The sequence below is a fragment of the Labrus mixtus genome, chromosome 10 (genome assembly GCF_963584025.1).
Source record: "Labrus mixtus chromosome 10, fLabMix1.1, whole genome shotgun sequence".
Classification (NCBI taxonomy): Eukaryota; Metazoa; Chordata; class Actinopteri; order Labriformes; family Labridae; genus Labrus; species Labrus mixtus.
In genome coordinates this window covers 5,395,607-5,418,431 of record NC_083621.1, presented here as the reverse complement: position 1 = coordinate 5,418,431, position 22,825 = coordinate 5,395,607, and the positions used below count along the sequence as shown (strand labels likewise).

Below are 22,825 nucleotides of genomic sequence, written 5' to 3'. Positions count from 1 at the left end.
GTGTCACCATCTGTTTCTATATTCATTTGTGTATATCTGAACTTATTAACCTGAACTAAACCTCAGCCATAACCCCAACCCATAACCTTATGACCCCTAACAATTACTTACCGTTAAGCTCAATTAAACCCTAACCCCAAACACAGAGGGCAGCACTAAACACAAGAGAGACTCCAGCTCAGACTGTAAATATCTCCACCAGAGCACAGACAGCATCAGCCTTTGTCGGTTATTACAACCTGCAGGTGCAGCTTCGCCTCAAAGAAGACGTCCCTGAAGTGATTCTTCAGACGGCGATAAATAAGTTGTAAGATCAGCAGCTTTGAGTCAGATCAAAACACATCAACCTGCAAGCCCCCCATGTGCGATCACTGCTGGAAGGAGAGGGGAAAAGAAGTTTCTGCTACAGCTCACTCACTCGCACTATTGTGTTGCTTAAATATATGCAACAGAGTTTGACAATTTCACAGAATTTCACTTCTAAATCACACAACTCAGTTTTGTTTGATTGTTTGATGCAACACAACTGAGAGAAGGATATAACATGGATTAGTTTATAAGACAACAAACGCCATTGATTATTTATTTTATTTTTATTTCCCAAAATAAAAAAAAAAGAACTACATCTATGGACTGGAGAATGCAGAGTTCAAACACTGACTATAAGACCTTATTATCAGGCTGAAAACTGCATCTTCTCCCCTCGTCCTCCCTCTCCCCTCGTCCTCCCTCTCTCCCCTCGTCCTCCCTCTCCCCTCGTCCTCCCTCTCCTCTCGTCCTCCCTCTCTCCCATCATCCTCCCTCTCTCCCCTCGTCCTCCCTCTCCCCTCATCCTCCCTCTCCCCTCGTCCTCCCTCTCCTCTCGTCCTCCCTCTCTCCCCTCGTCCTCCCTCTCCCTTCGTCCTCCCTCTCTCCTCTCGTCCTCCCTCTCCTCTTGTCCTCCCTCTCTCCCCTCGTCCTCTCGTCCTCCCTCTCCTCTCGTCCTCCCTCTCTCACCTCGTCCTCCCTCTCTCCCCTCGTCCTCTCGTCCTCCCTCTCCTCTTGTCCTCCCTCTCTCCCCTCGTCCTCTCGTCCTCCCTCTCCTCTCGTCCTCCCTCTCTCCTCTCGTCCTCCCTCTCCTCTCGTCCTCCCTCTCTCACCTCGTCCTCCCTCTCTTCCCTCGTCCTACCTCTCCTCTCGTCCTCCCTCTCCTCGCTTCCTACCTCTCCTCTTTTCCATCCTCTCCTCACGTCCTCCCTCTCCTCGCTTCCTACCTCTCCTCTTTTCCTCCAATCTCTTTAAATGATTGTCAGAAGTCAATCAATCAATTCAATCAATTTTTATTTGTATAGCGTCAACTCATAACAAGTGTTATCTCGAGACACTTTACAAAAAGCAGGTAAAAAGACCTTACTTATTGTTATGTTACGAAGAGCAGGTAAAAGTCCTTACTCTTTGTCTGTTATCATTACAAAAAGCAGGTAAAAGACCTTACTTATTGCTATATTACAAAGATCCGGCCTATCCATCATGAGCAATTTAGCAAAGCAGCAAAAGTTACAGTGGTAAGAAAAAACTGCCTTATTAAAAGGCAGAAATCTTCGGCCGGATCCCCGGCTCATGACGAAACAGCCTTCACAGGTCTAGACCTAGAAGTAAAGCTTAATACCTGGACAAACACCGGCCTTGTACTCACTAACAATGACACACATCCGGTGCGTCAGCTGTAATGTTTGTAACACATCACAGATAACAGTTGGACCATAGCAGAAACAACCCTGCATGTTTCTTTCATATCTAATTAATGCTTCATTCCTTACAGTCCAGCAGATCTATAAAGATACGGCTCCAACGTGAATGACATAAGTCATTAGAAAATGATGTGGTCAGCCCTGTGACTGAACAGAAATGATAACTTTCCATAAAGCAATCCTGTTGAGTACACGATCGCTCAGCTGTCCGACGGCGCCTTATCAATCTGCAGCTCTGTCTGATCCCATTCATCAGCAAACTTGGGGGCAGTTTTTTGAAATACGCAGGATGCCCTTAAAATGAAGCGTCTTGTGCAGAATGCCAAAAAAAAATAAGAAAAACGAGTCGACGAGATGTTTTAAACATGAAACTATTGCAACTCATGGCATCACCGAAAACACATTTTCCAGAGTTACTATCAAAGCAACATAGCAAGCATTTGATTCAAGAGTTTTTATGAATTCAAACGGATGAGAAAGCGTGAAATAAAATGTCATCATTTGCATCCACTTCTTTAATGCTGGCAGACACAACTTGTGTGTATTTGTGGGCGGTGTATTTTAGAATATGCCTCTGTGTGTGTGTGTGTGTGTGTGTGTGTGTGCAAACAAACCACAGATTTGAGCCATTAGCAACATACAGAGTCAATTATCAGGGGTTGGATTTTGACCATGCTCATATGTAAAGTTTACACATTTCCAACATTATTTAAAGTCACTAGCAGTTGTTTTGATGCTGCTTTCAATGGCTTTTTAATCAATATGTTTGTTGAGACTGTGCAGGGACGAGGGCAGAGAGAAACAAACATTATTGACATAGTTATTAATTATATTCCACATTTCAGTCAACTCAAAAAATACTCCAGAGAGCCCCGGGAACAACACTATAATTTAAATGTTCCCTGTCACATACGTGTGAGTCTGTGCCGGCAGATCGTTGGGGGGACTATTTTTCTGGAAGTGTCTTTCAAGCTTTAAGGTTGTTGAAGGTCCTCTTTGCAAATAGATGTTATTTTGTTAGAAAAAAAGAACATGAAGTATGCTGTACCTATGTTCAACAGAAAACCGAAAAGGGCAAACAGACACAAAGATACCCCTGAGCAAGAGTGAAATAAGGATTTTTCAAAAAGCACCAGCTGCAGGAAAAATAGAAATTTGAAGCTTAACATCAAATCTGTTCCTTTTTAAAACGAAGCAGGTTTATTTTTCTGTGTTTTCAGTGCACAATAATTTCACTACTACACTGTTTGACAGTCATCACTTTGGAAAAACTATTCTTACATCTTAGGTTTGAATATCTTCTTACAAACTTTGGGCAGTCGGTAAACCTTTTCAATCTAACCACTGTGTATACTTCCCAAGGCCCAGAGAACAACTGCTTTCAAATAATATTTAAAGACAGACCGCAACCACTGTTGTTGTTTTCGTAATTGTCTTGGGTCTTTTATTCTTTTCTGAACGGGAAAACAGACTAAAAATGTCAAGGAGTGCAAAATAGTTTAAACAATATACTTCCCTGTCATGCAGCTACTCTTTTTAAGGAGGCAATATTTCAAAGTTAGATAATTCATTTAGTTTCTTAGATATTGAAACAGCCACGGTTGAAAAAAGAGAAGAAATGGCATAAATGTGCCAAGTTTTCAGTGGGGGTGTTCTTTAAAAAAATAATCACACATTTAATAAAAGTGCGGTTATTGAAAAATATAAGCTACATCCTACACTTATTCTTTATATTTTAATGTATTGTTATGATTTTATATTTTCTTGAATTTTGTATTACATTTCTTGTTAGCCTATAGGCTATAATGAATTTGTTTTAAATATTTATAGGTGCTTTTTTAATGCTGAAAAGAATATGGCATGAAAAATTAGGATTGTTAGAAAATCAGGTCCAAGAAAGACAAGGTATATTAAATACAAATATTGAGATTTTTAAATGCAGTCTTAAAACTCATTTATTCAGTCTGGCTTTTGTATAGTGCTTTATATCAATTCAAATCTTCACATTATTGTATTGTCTTTTTTATCCCACTATAATTTCAAATATTTTTCTCCTATGTATTCATTTTAATATCTTGTTTCTCTTATGTGTCGTATTTTATTTTTTCACTTTACTACATATTTTTTAAATTCTTATTGGTGTGCATTAGTTTCTCAATGATTTTATAAACTACTTTTTTTTGTCAATAACTTTTCTGCACTCTTGTAAAGCACTTTGAACTGCGATTTAATTTGTCTGAAAGGTGCTGTATAAATAAAGTTTGATTGATTGATTGAAGGTACAAAATTTGCCTTGAAACACGAAGTAGCCTACAGGCTGAGTTACAAAAGAACTACAAAAATAAAAACTATTCTGAAAATAGAGCATGCTATATCGGCATTTAAAAAATATATAAATACATTGAAATAAACTTAACAATTGCCAAATATTAGACCGCCTCGTTTAATTTCAATAATGGCTGACAAATGGGGAATTAAAACTACATGTCCCATAAGGCCTTGCGCGGCTCGTTAATGTGTGTGTGCTCTGCATGCAGTGGTGAGAAATGTAGAGTGTGTTTGGAGGCGGAGAGTCAGTCGGGCTGGCTCACTGTGGAGCTGTGTCGGGCAGCAGGAGGAGCCGACACCGACGGAAAAGAGAGATTCAAAGAAACGACATGAACGTCGCTCAAACGCACAAACACGGACTTCAGTGAAGCGGAGGAAACGGACGACTGGTTTATGTGGAGGTTCTTTTAACGCGGACAGAAAGGGTGTTGACTACGGACGGCAGAAATCAACCCCCACACCCCCCCCCCCCCAAAAAAAAACAAACAAGAGGAATCAAAAAAGAGGTGAGGGGGGAGAGGGGGAACCGTTCGGGGATGTGAGACATTTGAAACTGTAGAAACGCTCCAATTGGCTAAATTGAAGTTTCAGGACAGTTTCGTGTTGCCTTGCAATAACGCGAAACGGCTTCATTTATGTAGGTGTAGTTTTTCCTTCCTCAATGCATGCAACTGTTAGCTGGTCTGGACCGGGGTCTTAAAGCAAACCGCCCCCCCCCCCCCAGTAGGTGTAAAATTGTACGTGAAATGGGTGAGGTTTGTCTGGCTGTGCCACATACAAAAGACTTGTGCTGCCTTTTCAGTCACTGGAGTCAATCGGTGTCGCTTTTGCTCTGATAGATTATTAGTCTTCTTCCGCCTCAGAACACACACACACACACACCATTGATAGACTTCACATGTTTTTAAAAAAAAGCATTGTTGTGTTGGAGGCAGCCTTAGAAAAAACAGAAAGGTGGAAATGTATCTCTGCTCGTGTTGTTATTTGGCAGCGTTACAAAGTAGCCAGCAAGACTCGGTGTGAGAGTGTCTGTCTGTCTGTGTGTGTGTGTGTGTGTGTGTGTGTGTGTGTGTGTGTGTGTGTGTGTGTGTGTGTGTGTGTGTGTGTGTGTGTGTGTGTGTGTGTGTTTTCTTGGCTGGAGAGGCTGGGTAATATTGCCATTTGCTCCATTATAGAGAAGCACTCGTATTAAGCAGTGATGAAGGGCAAAATAAAAGCTGCATTTGGCCAAAAAAAAAACACAATTACTACAAGCGAGAGCATCATTTTATGCAGTTTCCTCCCTTTTTTTTTTTTTTTTTAAAGATCAGTCATAATTATCATCATTATTCCTAATCGCAGGCTTTTCTCAACTCATGTAGGATTTCTGTCACCCTGCAAAAGCTGAAGCTGTTCTCCCCCACTTGTAGGGTTACCACTTCCACCCCACGTTAAAGGACCCCCCCCCCCTGTACATGTAGGAAAAGAGAGAGGTGCTCCCATTTGGACTTTCCCACCCCCACAGTTCAGGACGGATGTGGACTGTTTTGGGATTTAAAGCCACATAGGAAGGAAGAGGAAGGGGGGGGGGGGGGGGGGATCAGTGGATAGACTAGAGAAACTGGACGAACCCCTGCCAAGAATTTAGTTGCAGGGCAAGCAGGCGGTGATGTGGAGGATAAAAGCACAGAAAAAAAAATCAACATGCACACCTTTGACACACTGCAGGAATAGTCTGCAGGTTGGAAAATATCCACAACAGTATCTTGCATTATAACAAGTATAGTTGCAAACTGTTGCAGGTCCAGGACTGTAGCTTGTTATCCTTGCAGTAGCATGAAGTTGAGTTTTTAAATGTGTCCTAATCCAGCCCTTGTTTCTGTCTTCTTTTTTTTTTTTCCAGGTCCAGAGCCAGAGAGTTTCTGCATGTTATTGGAGAAACTGACTCTGGTAACTGGCATGCCTCCTCCTCCTCCTCTGCGTTAATGTAATGGAAACGCGCTTCGGTCACCCCCGGTAGCATTTTGAAATGCATCAGCGGAAATATATCAGCAGCTCCCATGGCTAATTGCATCGAGCGGCGGTGGCTCTGGAGTTTGCCAGCGGACGCACTCAAGAGCCGGGTGCCCCTGCCATGCCCAGCGCCATGCTAAGGCAACACACTCCTCATCATAACAAGGAGCACTCAGTTCAACCAGTGGGGAAGCGGTGGAAGAAGTTGGTGGAAAATCTAAGTCTCGATTTTTGATTTCCCCCTTTTTTTTTTTTTTTTTTTTTGTTGACCTAGATATTCTGAAACGCACCGACGAGCTCAGCTGCTTTTTCCTGCCATCTGCTTCTCTTCTCTGCTCTCACTCAAGTTGCATTCTTCTTCTTCCAAACGTCAACACAGGAGGGCGGGAAAGAGAGAGACTGCGACCTGCTTTCTGAGACGGGGGGGAAAAAATGGATGTTCGGATTTATGTTTTGTTGGAGTTGAAAATATGAGGGTGGGGATGAAGGGACCCCTATGAAGAGGAGGAGCAGCAGCACTATATTTAAAAAATGGCACAAACCAGTTTGCTGCAGGGGAAGCGCTTCTACTGCCGGGAGTGGGTCTTTCACAAGATCCAGCACTGCCTCCAGGAGAAAACCAGCAACCTCAGCGGAGTGACCAGCACTCCCAGTAAGCAGCCCCCGCAGGCGCCCGGCGGCGGGGCAGCGTCGAACCCGGGCACCTTGACGGGGACGGGGTCCTCGAAGTCGGGCGGCGGCGGCTCTTGGGGCGTGTTGTTGGTGGGCGGTCCGGGGAGCGGGAAAACGGCGCTGTGCACGGAGCTGCTGTGGCCCACGTCGGCGCAGGGGACGCAGCGGGGTCTGCAGCAGCAGGGCCTGGCGTACCACTTCTGCCGGGCGGACGACTCGGACACGCTGTGCGTCGGCGGGTTCGTCCGAGGCCTGGTGGCTCAGATCTGCCGCGGCGGGCTGCTGGCCGGGTACGAGGAGAAGGTGCTCTGCGACCCGGCCGTGCAGAGCGCTCTGCAGCCGGGGGAGTGCGAGAGGAACCCCACGGAGGCGTTCAAGAGGTACAGATGAACACACACACACACACACACACACACACACACACACACACACACACACACACACACACACACACACACACGCACACACGCACACACGCCCCTCTGGACCCTCTGTCCTGCTCTTACTCTCAACTGCATGAAGTGAGGAATCAATGAGGTTATTGCTGATGAGAAGTGAATTAAAGGAAAGTGTAATTACTTCATTTTTTCCAGTAAAATGCTGAAGCGTTTTTTTTTTAATTGTGGAGATTTGCTGCTTTTCTCAGATTCACATCACTATTAATGAAGTTGAAGTTGCAACAAAGAATTGATCTGGGGAATTTGTCAGCACATAGTTTGACAATGATAATTGATTTTTCAAGCAAAGATGTCAAAATATTTTTTGTTTTAAGGCTCTTAAAGTCTTTCTATGTGATATTTCACACTTAAATATAATATAAATCAAGTATATCCTCTGAAAATAACTCTGTGAGTCATGACTGTCCACAATGGGTGTAACACCCGAGTCCCACTGTCTGTGATGTTTTCAGAGTTTTCAGAGTCCTATCTTCAGTTTGTTTACATCGCCAGGACGGCCGGCCGACTCCTCCCCTCGTGTATAAAAGTTGTTTAATTGAGGGACTAGAGAAAAGAAGAATAACATACTGTACTCACTGCTTAACTGTGTTTCTAGATCACGCTCATTTCAGGTAAATTTACATGCAGTGTGAAGATACTTCCAAACTCCATGTGATCTGCAGAGTCCCTCTGCACCTTTAAGAAAAAGCTAAAGACCCAGCTCTTTCATGAATACCTACTAACTTAATGATGATGGTCTCCATATTATTGATGATGATGATGGTAATGACGATGGTTTTTGTTTGATAACGACGACTTATAAGATGGTTTCTATACTGATTAGAGCTCTCAAGAACTGCCCTCAATGTTGTGCTTTGCCTCTGGTCACTTCCTGTCAGCACCTGTGTGTCCAATCAGACTCAAAGCTGATCGTTTGCTCTTACTGACATTGTTCCCTTTTTTCTAGATCCTTGCTTGTGTTGTTCTTACTCTCTGATGTACGTCGCTTTGGATAAAAGCGTCTGCTAAGTGAATTGTAGAATTGTAGAAGATAGGAGCATAATAAAGATCGCTAGCATTAGCATGCTAACACAACAATGCAGCGTGAGTTGTTATAAAGCCTTTAAAGTCAGGAATTGGTCATTTTTTGTCATTTTGTACATGAGCCTTTCAGAGGTTTTGATCAGTGGGTTTCATAAAATAAGCAAATTGGAAGACATCTGGGAAATTGTTGTTGGTATTTTTGTCAGTGTTTTTTTTAACCATTTGTTAGACTCGCAAAAGGATCTTCAGAATCATTTAATACAAAGATAATAAAAAATGATGCACTACACACCTACTATCAACTAATATCTTTTGCATTTTGGACCTGTTGTCGATCCAAACTAGCATCTTGCATATTCTGCTCTGACAACACACCTTCTCAACCCTGCATGGAGTTAAATATCCATTATCATTTTGTTGGAAAAGGAAAAAAAAAAGCACATTTCTTTATTTGCATATCTGTCACGTGTCCCCTGAATCAAAAACATGAACGTTTGTCTGCGTCCAGTCCTCTGCGGCAGGCCCAGGTAAACGCCTGAAATCCAGGAATTTGCTTAGCCGCACATTGTAAAAAATGCAAAACCCAGCCCCTCCCCCGTCCATTCTCTTCTCTCTCCACCTCCTGACCCTGATGCACCCCTCCCCCTCCCCCCCTTTTTTTTGACTGCTCACACTCACCGCATAGCTCCGCCTCAGCAGCCTCTCTACTTTATTTTATGTCATGGGGTTTGTTGGTTCCCCCCCCCCCCCCCCCCCCCCCCGGTGTGGCATGCCGGGGTGGGACTGTCCCTGCTTGGCTTGTGATTCAAGAAAAGGTCAGATATTTTTAAGTCGCAGCCGAGCTCAGGTGGCCGGAGACTCGAGAGGGAGAGAGCCTTGAACTGTGATTGACTGACTCACTGACTGACTGACCCCGAGTGAGTGCGCTGCAGAAAAAGATGAAGTGCACACACCTGAAACTGAAGTACAGTAGGCTTGTCGGGGTTCCAGCGCCGTGCCCGGGCATGTAACGCGATCAAGATGGACTGTTGTTGTAGGCTGGGGCTTTTAAAGAGAGCTGCTCTGTGTGTATGTGTATGTGGGTAACTTGCACGACTTGTCTACACGGTATAGGTCAGGGCAGTGTATGCAACACAAGCTGGAATGCAGTGCTGAACACACACACACACACACACACACACACACTCACACAAACTTCTTCTTGTCTGGCCATCTGGTGATGCTTGTTGCACCATCTCGACGTCACACACTCAGAGTGGAAGAAGAAGTAGGTCAAACGTTCAGCGAGGTAAATCATTTTTTTAAACGCTCACCAGAGTCAACAGCTCAACCCCATGCCATTCTGTTTTTTTTTTTTTTAACACGCTCGCTCCCAAGAAGGAAGTGAGCTCTCCTGTTGTCATCTGCTCGTAATCATGCAGATGACTCTGACTTCAGTTTGACCCTCTCAGATAAAAAATGCAGGTTATATCGTAGGGCCAGAAGCAGAGGCTGAACCCAGCGTGGGACAGACTCCTCACTTCAGCTCTGCTCTGTGTCAGGCTGTGGATGTTGCTTATTCCCCCCCGTAGACATTCACATTTTCTCAGCCTCGCTTCATGGAGCAAATATTCCGCAGCACATGAAACCTTTTAGGCCACTAAATCTACGGACAACAAAAGGCACAAGAGCGTATCATCGATGGCTGGTTTTGTTTGTGGGCCAAATAAGCACTCGGGTGAATTTCCTTATCACCATCTCAGGTGTAAAAGCGTTCTCTGTTGCACACAAATAATCTGAGCGGCTCCACTGCTGTTCAAGATGCTATCTGGCTCCGGGAAGACGAGATTGTTGACTATATCGGGAAGCGACATAAAAAAAAAAAAAATCAAAAGAGAGCGAGAAATGGAGGGTGGAAAACATCCAACAATATGACCTCAAGTTTACATCAGGTATAAAACTCACTGTGCGGTGCATACTTTGTTTTGAATTAACAAAATCAGGCTTCAATCAATAAATGTTGTACAAGTTTCATTAAGGGTCTTGTTAAACACAAACCTGCCCCCCCCCCCCCCCCCCCTCGCTGCTGTTTTAAACGTTACTCAGTGAGTGAATGCAAGAGGCCCCGTTAAATTCTTTGGCCTGGTCAAAGACAAACAAGTCTGTTTGTTGATAGTAATCATCAGTCCTGTGTTAGCACATTGAAACTGGTCCAGACGAGGCTTTAACGTCCACTCTGTGCTATGACATCATGGCTGCTCCCACCGCCACCCCCTCAGTCCGCAGCCAAACAGATGTGATGTTGAATATTATTACAGGGGTGCAAACTTAAATAGGTAATTTGTGTGATTCATTTAGATCTGCAATAAAACATTTTGGAGGGGGGGGTTAAATCTGCGACGCAAGCTGTCATGCTTCTTGCTGATATCGACACGCAATTGTGTTTTTCTTATTGTTTGCACTGCTTCTTTAGTCGGTCTGAATGCAAAAATTGTCTGTAAATTAACATTTTAAAGCTGATATTTAAAAAAAGAAATCTTCTCCGGGGGAGCATGCCCCCGGGCCCCCCTAGGGGGTTTGGATCCATGTCACCCTTTTCATCACTGATGAGTTTGCACCCCTGTATTGAAGCAGAGTTTTGTAATTCTCTCACAACTAAATTCTAATTTTCTTTTTTGTTTCCTCTTTGATTGTGTCTACTTTTTTGTAGAGCTCTAAAGTTGTCTATAATGATGGTTTAAAGTTTTGGTCTGATACCACCCTACTGGGTTTTTTTTTATAATGCAAGGCGGGGATCGATTTATACATCATGTCCACGCTGTGTTCCCGTGCTTGTGCTCGGCACATGAGCAACTGTAGCACATCTCTTCCAAAAGTACCAGGTGCTGAGGAAGTGTGGGACTGGAGCACTCACATTATTCAAACTAACTGGAGTTTAGTGATGAAGCGTACTTAGGCATGGTACGGATTGCCTAGTGTGAGTGCACCATTAGAGAGAGTTGTATCTTTGATATCAACTTTTAATATAATTATTGTTATGTTGGGCTTTTGACCTTGTATAATCAGCAGGTCCTGAGGAAAGCTAGGGCCATACTTGTGATCCCATCACTTCACAGTGAGTTTGACCTTTGACCCTCAGGTCGTCGTTTTAGAGCTCCTGTGAGGAAGACTCCAGGTCTCATTTTTACCAAGTGCAATTAATTTGTTAAACAACAATTAGCTATTTGTTGCTCTTTTTTGCACCTTTGCACACCTCCCCTTTGCACTTTAATAACTTGAGTTTCCATGCTGGTATGGGGCTCTTGACTGATTTTATTGCGCTGTTTTTATTTGGTTTGATATTTTGCTGTGTCCTTGTGTTTCTTGTCTTCTGTGTGCTCCTGTTGCAATGCAAATTTCCCCTTGTGGGACAATAAAAAATCTGAATCTGAATCTGAATGTTGTTGTAGACGAACAAGAATGCATTTGAACTGTCTGGTGTCACTGAAGTAATGTGATCCATTAGCAGGGCATCTGTCTGCCAGCTAAGGTCACACAAGCCTCAGTTCTCTCCAGATAAAAGACAGTCTCACCTTTCACTTTGCTTTTCTTTCTGCTCCATGTCAGCCAGTACAAGCTGACATCCTGTCCAGACGATACACTTGATACCTGTGGTACATCGTCTGCTCGTCTGGGACAAATCCAGTGTCACCAAATATTATCTGAAGGCTGTGAGTCTTGAAACTCTTTTTTTATTTTTTTTTATTTCCAAGAGCACATTCCTCGGCCTCATCAGTCTCTGTCCCTCAGCTTTATCAAAGGCCACTGCCATGTTTTGACTGGATTGAATGAATTAGTCCGTTTTAAACAACCAGTCAGGCTTCTGCAATCCAACATGCCTCACTTTCTCCTTCCTGGAAAGCTGACTTCAAAAAAAGGTGGAGTTAACCCAGATATGTGGGTCAAACTAAAGGCAACAGGTTTTTTTCTTCTTCTTCTGCTCATGGGACAAAGCGGCCCTTTGGTTTAGTTTAGCATTGACCTTATGTGGATCTGTTGTCGGGGCTCTTTGCCACCAAGCTCAAGTCAGACTTGACTTGCAGCTGGACACATTTTCTTTTTCTCTGTAAAGGGCACAGACTTCAGAAATGATGAATGAGCGGGTTTTTAAATTTGCGAACAAGACATGGAAGTTTCTGGGCAGAGTTTCTTTTTCCTCAGATTGTCCGTGGTAGAAATTGAAGCTCCAGTTTTTTTTGCGCAAGACCAATTAAAAAAACCCATTGAAATCTCTCTGGCTTAGTCAAGCATTTATTTTTAAAACGTTGCCTGTTTTATTTGAAATAACTGTGGATAATTGAGGATAACAGTGTGATTTATAGTCATTTGGTCGACAATAAACTTTGATATTGTTTGACTGTGACATCCTAAAGCAAAGTTTAAAGTACATCTCAACAGGTGGATTCCAGTAATTGGTTCTTAGAAATGAAGGTTGGATGCAAAGTCAGAAATAGAAGAAGATGGTTGTAATGGTTACAAAAATAAAGAAACCCTTCAAAATGAGAATTTATTAGAAAATAGTATTGTTGCCTGTCTTTGTCTGATTTTGAGACAGAGTTGAGTTCATACATTTTTATGAAGTTGCTCAGGGAGCGTTGTGGTTTCTTTTTGTGTTGACTTTTCGACTGTTGCACATCGGCCCCCCCCCCCTGCTTATTGGGGTTAAGGGACGCTAAATGAAAGCTGTCCATGGTGCCTTTCATGTGGTGCAGGGTTGTGGAAAACTCGCTGCAGATTAAGGCCACGTTTCAGAAAGTTAAAAAAGAGAAAAGGCTCCCAGTGTGACGCATCAACCCCAGTCGAGCAGATGAGGAGAAACAGCAGCACTGGTGCGGCGGCAATGATGATTCAGCATTTTTGAGGGCTGCCTCTTGTCTCCACACCACCGGGGGATAGTGTGTGTGTGTGTATGTGTGTGTTTAAGTGTGGGTTTGTGTGTCAGTGGATGTGCCTACATGCCTGTGTGGGCACACATAACTCGTTCATGTTGTTGTCCCACACAATAAATGAATCTCATACATGATGGTGCTCAGGCTTGTTTTAATAGCAGGTCATAAAGACGGAGTTCATGCAGGTTTAGACTCATTCATGAAGGCAAAGCAGTCACTTGTAATAACTTGATTTGAAGTAATTTTGGAATAATCATTTACTCTTTAAAATATGAAGAGGTTGAGATAAACCAAGTCAACCATTTGAAGCTGCATGCTGACGTGAATAAACACTGGAACAACTTGAAGAGACTGTAGGACGGATTATTGTAAGGGCGCAGTCACGCTAGGCAATCCTTACCGTGCATCAATCAATCAATCAATCAATTGTTATTTGTATAGCGTCAACTCATAACAAGTGTTATCTCGAGACACTTTACAAAAGAGCAGGTAAAAGATCTTACTCATTGTTATGTTATATAAAGCAGGTAAAATACCTTACTCATTGTTATGTTACATAAAGCAGGTAAAAGACCTTACTCATTGGTATGTTACAAAAAGCAGGTAAAAGACCTTACTCATTGTTATGTTACAAAAAGCAGGTAAAAGACCTTACTCATTGGTATGTTACAAAAAGCAGGTAAAAGACCTTACTCATTGTTATGTTACAAAAAGCAGGTAAAAGACCTTACTCATTGTTATGTTACATAAAGCAGGTAAAAGACCTTACTCATTGTTATGTTACATAAAGCAGGTAAAAGACCTTACTCATTGTTATGTTACAAAAAGCAGGTAAAATACCTTACTCATTGTTACGTTACAAAAAGCAGGTAAAAGACCTTACTCATTGTTATGTTACAAAGACCCGGCAAAGCAGCAAAAGTTACAGTGGTAAGAAAAAAAAATCATAAGTATGCTTTTTTAAACTATAGTTTCACTGATCTGATGGAAATCACTTCCTGTAAGATAAAAACATTTCCACTTTGGAAAACAGCTCTCTCTAGAGTGGTAGTAGGAGGTCGTGGTCTCCAAATTCTTTTTCACATTAATCTAAAATTCATACTTGAATAGTTTGTTTTATTTGGATCCCCAGGTCCGCAGTTTATATTGTGACAATGCATTTTACAAATTCACATTATATATTATTCTTTTCACACTACACAAACATTCCACAACATTTCTTCACTAACTCAAAATAATAGACAATTCAAATAAATGAACAAGAAACCCAAAAGAAACAGACAAACACAAAAGGCTCCGTCTGATTTACAGCATCTAAGACAGAACATGGTTACACAAAGAAAAGGCCCACTAGTCCTATCAGTACTGACTAAAGTTTCTCTATAGATAATGTTCTTTAAGACTTCTTTGAATTAGTTAGTTAGAACCATTATTACTTTGTGCAGCAGAAAGCTTTCATCCTTTGCCTCACCTATACAGGAAAGTACGTCATTACATACGATATAGTTATCAAAAAAAAGAAGCAAAATTCAAACTTGAGACCGACTGGAAACAGTTAATATTTGATATCATCACTCGATGAATTACGAAGGTTAACTTGTTGTTCATTCATCGCAAAATTAGCAACAATGACATGTGAATTGAAGGCGTTATGTGCACACAGTAAGAGCTGTGTGGGTGCGGTTGGATCACATTTGATTGACGGTGGTTTGGCTAACTTACGCAAACAACCTCCGCAGCTGTCATCACGTTGTGATTTGAAAACTGCCTTAACTGTGATTGGACGACATGCATGTGTGACATCCCCCCCCCCCCCCCGTGAGTCAGCCCTCTTCAAACCAGTCAGAGAACCAAGGACGAGAGACAGAAAAATCTGAGGGGGCTGATTGAGGAAATATGTTTGGAGGAGTTAAAAATGAAAGATCCTTCTCTGATGCTCGACAGGTTTTTTTCTCAACACCAGGACGTTCATGTTGTTTGTGTCAGGCTGCTCACACTCCATTAGTTGAGGTGAAGTAGTTTTTTGTTTCCTGGTCTGCACTGGACAGTTTCACCTCTCTGTATTAACTCGTGTGTGTTCTTCTTGTGTTGGAAGTTTTTTTTTTTTGCCCATGTGGACAGACTGTTGTGTTTTCATGTGGAGGGAGGGGAGGGGAGGAGAGGAGAGGGGGTTGAAAGGGATGAAATTTCAGATTCCTCTCTGACAGTATTGGATGGCTGGCCAGGAATGCACACCTCGTCTGGGGTTGGGAAGAAGCTCAGGTATTTGGATTAGTTATCTCAGGAGGGGAGGGGGTGTTGTGTGCTGGCCAAGAAAAGAAGTGTGCAGTATGTTTACACTCTGTCCACTCATCATCAGGCTGCATCAGAGCGGGGAAAGACGTGAAGAGAGTCTTTGCATTTTAAAAAGAAAACTATTAAAAACTCCAAATGAGAAGTTGTGAAAGAAGCTAGCTCTGTAACGACCACAGCCTGCTATGATGTAATGATGTAAGGGTGGGAGAGGGCTAGATCTCAGGAGGGGTTGATCGTCACCCGAACAGTGTGATCACTGTGTGTGACCAGTCCCATGACCCGTGGTGCATCATAAGACTTCACATAAAAAGATCATCAGACATCTTTGTGAGGACCCGGGGGGGGGGGGGGGGGGGGGGCAAACATGGAACCAGTGTTCATTTCTGATAGAAGCTGCTGCTTTTTGTTTTGTTTTTATGTAAGTCACTCTGATTCGTCCCTCACACGCTCCTCAGCAGCCTCTCCAGGACTTACTTTCTCAGACGGCGGGGTGGGGGGGGCATTTGTCTGCACATGATCCAGCACAGAATCGATCGTGCAAAGCCATTATGCTGAGATCAGATTCTTGCATTGTCCAGCATGTTTTCAAAGAGCCACTTTTTGAAATACTTACTGGAGCATCTGAGGCTGAGTTTGATGAAAGGTGATCAGAGGGTTTTTTTTTTTTTTTTAGTGCTGAGTTATAAGGCCGTTGACCCCTTGTGGAAAACACCTGCTTTTGACAGCACTTGGCTGAGGTGCGACCTGAAGTGGAACATGCTCGAGAGTTTCTTTTTTCTCATTTCTTTTTGGCCGGCCTCATCACTTGCTTTGGGTTTTTAATGTTTCCCTTTGACAAACTGCTGAATGAGAACTTGATGAATACATTAAAAAAAAAAAAAAAGCCTGAGATGAGCCAAGTGCTTTTTAAATCCAGTAATAATTTTTTAAGATTAAAGAAACACAGCTGAGTATCAGTAAGAAGCTCAAAAGTCCTCTGTGTTAGCTGACTTATATCTATATTTGTTGAATCTCTGTTAAAGGTTTCAGTCTATAAAAATGACTTTCAGGATCTACTAGGGTTGGAAGATATGGACCAAAACTCATATCTTGATATTGTTTAGCTGAATGGCGATACTCGATATATATCCATATGTATTTTATTAACAGTGAAAACACATTAAAAACCTGTTTGTGAATTTAAAAAGTAATATTATAAAATAAAAATGTTCCTTAAATACAATAAAAGAGAGAGAGAGAGAGGAGGAGCAGGGTTAACAGGGACAGACAGTCATCATCAGTGAGATGAGAAAAGGTGAACTGGCAACTCTGTAACATTATTTTAATGCAACATAAACTATATCCATATTAACGATATTGTCTTACCCTACATCTTGTTTGAAAATATATCAATATATCTTAAAAACTCAATATTTTTCCCAGCCCTAGGATCTACATCTTGAATGTTTATGTTGATTTCCTCAAATGAAACTAACAGTCTGCAGACATGCTCTGAGCGTAATGTTTCTGCAGCACACTGACGATAAAGATGCAGATTACTTTTGCATGTCCACTTTTTGTAGTTTAGCATCTTAGCTCACTATCAGTTAAAACAAAGTCCAGGGATCATCAGTAGTCGGTAGGCTTAACCGGCTGGTACCATCAACGTCTCCAAAACATTCACAGCAATCCTTCAAGTTACAGTTGCTGTTTGAGACAGTTTGGAAAGACTTGCCGGCAGTCCAAGACACTTATGTCACCGACGAGGCCGAAAACAGACGATCAAATTTGATAATCTAATCAAATTTTCCATTTACTACAGCGGACCCTGTAGCCCAGGGATGAGACTCTTTGGTCACAGCAAGGGCCACATTCATTTAATTCTCCCTGCCAGATGGCCAAATTGTAGGATACAAAAACAATTCAAATCAATTATCTCTTAAAATTTAACTCAACATATGCCAGTGATCAAATATTATTATGGACATATTTCTGGTTTTCATGATTTTATGGCAGATTTTGTCATGTTTTCGCCAGGTTTCCAATTAATTGATGTGTAAAAATTGACCTGAGGGCCACGCTGAGGGTTGATGGGGGCCGCATGTGGCCCCCGGGCCACCAGTTGCCCCACCCCTGCTGTAGCACATATCTGACGTTGCAGCAAAGTTATTGAGATATAACCTGTTGATAGGCTGACATCACGTTAGGGGAGATATTTACAATTTTTGATGTTGTTTGAAGCTCTTCTGCATCTAGACAGGAAACAGTTGTTCAAGCTTTGTAAGGATTTTTCAAAATGTCGGCCGATTTTCCACTCAGTCGTTTTGAAACAAACGAATATAATGGCCAATTTTTGTATGATTGAAATATCCTTAATTTACTGCCGCATGGTTGACATCCTCAGCGGGTTATTCATCTAATGAAAGGCTCTCAGCACAAATTTATGCAAATGTGTCTGTCCGCAGCTTTCCTAACAGCAGCTCTGCATCCACGCCTTGATTTGTTAAAAGCTATAAAAAAAAACCCCAAGCTTTTTTCAATGGATACAGAAACTGTAACAAAGCTTACGATTTGGAGTTTATGTTCAATCAGAGAAAAACTGGAGTGAGATGATGACAGATTAAGTGTGTTGGGGGGGGAGCATATGGCTGATGTAACAAAAAGCTGTCTGAGCCTGAACATTTAGCTCCCACTTCGACTAACTTATTGTCCTCATCAGTGTGATTGCTTTGAACAAGATGATTGCAGTAACTTTATGCATAATGTAGGAGTCGAAAGAAGAAAGTGCGAGGGGAAGCATCTGCAGGACCGGTTGTCTCTTTCACTCGGGGTGAGCTGGTGTGCATGAGTCAGCGGGTTGTCGTTCAGCATCGTGGCACTGAGCTCTCCTGACTTTGCAAAAGACGCTGAGCAGGCTTCTCCCAAATTGACGGGGTGCTAAATGAAGAGATGAAGAGTTTCTTTCTAATGAAAAAGGCCTCCCTTGATCTGTCACAGTTAAGCAGTGAGTACAGTATGTTATTCTTCTTTTCTCTAGTCCCTCAATTAAACAACTTTTATACACGAGGGGAGGAGTCAGCCGGCCGTCCTGGCGATGTAAACAAACTGAAGATAGGACTCTGAAAACTCTGAAAGCATCACAGACAGTGGGACTCACAGAGTTATTTTCAGAGGAGATACTTGATTTCTATTATATTTAAGTGTGAAATATCACATATAAAGACTTTAAGCTGAGGGCTCAGTCAGCGCACCAGTTGGTCTTTCTTCCATTAGTAGAGCAGAATCAAGGCTGGACGGGGATACCATTTTTCATCCGGTTTTTTTTTCTTGATGCGTATAGCCGTGTCCTGGTCAGTGTTTACGAGTGGGAGTGTGGTCTTGTGTTTGGGGTATGAGGCATGGATTTCAGGCTCCGCGCCGCCTCTATAAAAGTGAGCTGTGTGAATCTGTAAGGAGCTGGCTCGCTGCCCGGTGGTGCCCCGTCGGCCCCGACATCTTCACTAAACGTCACACTGAAAACTTCACTTTGCACTATAACTGTGGGAGTGGAGGCCGCTGCCTCCCTGAACACGCAACACAACAGATGGTGAGTGCATTAGATGCTGTTCACATCCCCCCCCCCCCCCCCCCCCCCATTCCCCTTTTTTCAAGTCTTAAATAGCAATTGGCATCAACTCGGGCATCTGCTGAGAGCTTGAACGAGAAACAAAATAGTTGAACGACATGTCGCTGAGTTGCTTTAATTTCTTTTGGCCCAGGTAAGCTGCAGGTTAGTTAATCAGCTTTTCCCCGAGCCTGTGTTCTCTCGAGCTCCGGCATCCCAGTGGACTTTTCTTTGTCTGCCGTCCTTGTCTTTTTGACTCTTTGACAGCCTGAAAAGTAGCAGGATTGTGAGAGAAGAATGACTCTTTTGTTTGTGCCACTTGCTGTCACTGTGGATTTGATTGTCTCAGTAGGCAACACAGGCCTAGGACACAGCCATTCACACGCACTCACACAGTCACCCCCCCCCCCCCCCCCGTGGATGGACATTCCTTTTGGCAAGGCTCCCAGATGGCGCTGCAGGTTCTCTGTGTGCTGCAGCCCCTCTGATGGAGTGATTAACTGTGTTCCTGAAAAGGCTGAGAGCGACATCATGACGGAGCATAAACGTTGTGTGAGTAATAAAACAACAAAGACAGTTGTCAGGATTGCCTTTAGAGCCAGAACTATTTAAGCCATAATATGTATAAAAAAAAAACAATCAGGAAGTAGAAAACATAATAATCTGATTTAGAGAGCCTTGTAGACAATGTGTTTCAATAAGGTGATAAAGGGTTATTATTTGCAGTGATCCCTTTTTTGGATGACATGGAAGCCATTGCTTATGTTAAAGTCTTTATATGTGATTTTTCACACTTAAATGTAGAAATCAAGTATATCCTCTGAAAATAACTCTGTGAGTCATGACTGTCTACAATGGGTGTAACACCCGAGTCCCACTGTCTGTGATGTTTTCAGAGTCCTATCTTCAGTTTGTTTACATCGCCAGGACGGCCGGCTGACTCCTCCCCTCGAGTATAAAAGTTGTTTAATTGAGGGACTAGAGAAAAGAAGAATAACATACTGTACTCACTGCTTAACTGTGTTTCTAGATCACGCTCATTTCAGGTGAATTTACATGCAGTGTGAAGATACGAGCGTAATAAAGATCGCTAGCATTAGCATGCTAACACAACAATGCAGCGCGAGTTGTTTTGGTTTCATGCTGGTGCTCAAGGGCGACATCTGCTGGATCAAACATTTTTATATAAAGCCGTTAAAGACTCCAGAAGCCCTGATAGTGAGCCCTACACCAGACATGATTAGCAGGGTTAGAAGTCTTTTAAAGGGTAAAAAAAAAAAGTGTCAGAAGAAACAATTTGCAGGCCAGAAAACTGGAACTCATTGGCATCAAATGTTATCAAATTGTGTGACATGCCTTCACTTTGGGAAATAGAGTCAAACAGGATAACGGTTTCTGTCAATACTTGCAGTAAAGTAACCAAGGGGAAGTCATTGTAAAAAAATAAATAAAAAAAAACCCTCTTGTGAATGTCCTTGTACTTTGGACTGACACCACACAGACCTTCACTAACAGCCATTTTGGCTCCCATGTGCTTAAGGATAATGAACTTGTGCTGAAATGGTAAATGCTTGAAAGGGAATAGCTTTGCAGCCACAGGCTTAGTGACAGGCTGTCGAGATTCCAGTGGAAGTCTCATTAAAGCGACAAAGCTTACTACCAATGTCACTTCCATTAGGGAAGAGTGAAGCGGAAGAGTCTCATCATCCGGAAGGTGACCGATTTTATCTGCACATTTTGTGTCATGTGAAGAAGCTTGAAACGCCCTGAAGGTGCGTTTTACTCTTGAGTCAAGTTTCCATGTCAATTAAATGAATCGTTCAACCCTTTGTGAATTGTTTAATTAACCTACGCACAGATTAAAATGTCACTGATGTGCTCAGATCTTTTATCATGGGTAGTTGAGCTGGAAGTAATTGAATGAGTCTTGGGAGATGACATTTTCCCAAACAGACCTCTCACGCCTGTTGGTGGCAACGAAGGTCCTGACAGCACAAACAGAACTCTGCAGGACGGCGCGTGTGTTTGTTAGTCATCTCGCTTCACCGAGGGCTCGTGTGGGAAGTAACACACACACGTACTGAAGCATGTCGATTGCATGTCTCTCTGAAAGTTTGGAGTCTATAAAAGGATAATGTAGCATTTAATCCACTCTCTGCTGAGTATTGATGTCATGCTTCATGCAGAATGTTATACATCATGTTTTCTTATATCGCAGGGTGCCACGGGGCTGGGTTTAATTAGGGTTCATATTCAGGCATCAGTATTTGAGTTGCAGGGAGTGTTTCTGTGGTCCGACTTGCATGTTTAGATTTCATGATACATATTTTTTATCTCAGAATCAGAATCAGATTTATTGGCCAGGTATGCTTACACACACAAGGAATTTAACTTCAGTGAACTGTGCTCTCTTATGTACATGTACAACATTAAATATCAACAATAAACATAATAAGAAATTAAGAAACAGTGCAGTGGTGAATAGTGCAAAAGATGCTGAAGTCACATGATAAGTAAAATGCAGTTATGTGATAGATGGGTCAATTACAGTATTTACATAAATAAGTGTGCATAGATTGATCATTTAAATTAAATAATATATATATCTACACATATATGTATATTCACAGTGATGGTTGGTTTAGAGAATCTCAACGTTGAACTTTTAGCTCGAGAGCAAAAAGGCTCGCTGAATTATAAAAGGCTAAATATCAGGGCTTTCACACTTTCAGAAAACTCCTGAAAAACTCCTGATATTTCCAGGAGGAGCTGCATATGTGAACGCAAACAGACACATTTTTTGTTCAGATTTCACCCCGAGTTTCTCCTGCCTAGTTTCTCCCTAGTATTTTTTCTGCAGCAAGTCTGAGTGAGCTGCTGTGAGAACGCAGCAGGATATTCTCTGAAGAATTCACCTCGAGCCAATAGGAGGGGGGGGGGTGACGTTTATTTACTGTTATTACTACATTTCTCTGTGCACATAATTAAGCAGCTACATTGGTTTTCATGTTGGTCAGTGTGTTGTTTTCTCCACTCTTTTTTGATGTTGTCATTCCGTTGAACTACACGTACTGTTGATATAAAGGCATATATTCTCATTATAGCGTCGTAAAGCGCACTCTGTTGCTTCGTCCGCTACTTCCTGCATGCTTTTTTTAAGTCATGTCTTACCTTAGGAGACCTCGCCCCCTCCCGTCTGACAGGGATAGTCTCCAGCTGTGAGGAGCATAATGTGAACAGTCAGGTCAGGAGAATCTCCTCGAGCACTCCTCCTGAAATGATCTAGATTAATTTGTAGACCAAAAAGTGTTTTTCCTCAAATGGTTAATTTCAAATTTGGTTTAGAAATTATACTCCATTAAATTAAGTTTACTACTTACAAATAAAGTTAAACTCTCATATCCACATGGAGGTGATCTCAACCAGTGCAACATATTGAACCTCCAGAGAAGTTCTGGGTCTCCAAAATGTTTCCATAACACAAATCTTCTCACTCATCACATCAGTCAGAAAGATGAGACTTTGGTAACTGTTGTGTCCTTTCCTTCTCTGTGTGTCCTCAGATGTGTCCTCCTGCCTCTCCTGAGCGTTAAGCCTCCTCAGCAGTCTCTCTTCCTGCTGGTGGACTCCATCGATGAAGGCTGTCAGCTGGGGGAGGGCGAGCAGAGGTCCTCTCCCGGCTCCCCCAGGACCATCGCTGAGCTCCTGGCCAGTCACCACGAGTTCCTGCCTCCCTGGCTGCTTCTGATCTGCTCGGCACGGCGACAGAACAAGGCCATCACTAAACTCTTCACAGGTAATCTGTCCAGCTTTGGCTCACACTGTCGGTCCCTTTCT

The 22,825-nt window shown here is 42.5% G+C and overlaps 1 protein-coding gene across 2 annotated transcripts in view; it reads left to right on the top strand.

Annotated features, from left to right (window-relative positions):
- The first annotated feature begins 4,316 nt into the window (after window positions 1-4,316).
- Window positions 4,317-22,825, top strand: part of ankrd50 (ankyrin repeat domain 50) — a 40,954-nt gene continuing 22,445 nt past the window's right edge. For both annotated transcript variants that reach the window (XM_061047684.1, XM_061047683.1), the window contains exons 1-3: window positions 4,317-4,564; window positions 5,941-7,102; window positions 22,552-22,784. In XM_061047684.1, the coding sequence (XP_060903667.1) occupies window positions 6,582-7,102; window positions 22,552-22,784 (754 nt within the window). In that variant the 5' untranslated portion in view covers window positions 4,317-4,564; window positions 5,941-6,581. The remainder of the gene's footprint in view (window positions 4,565-5,940; window positions 7,103-22,551; window positions 22,785-22,825) is intronic.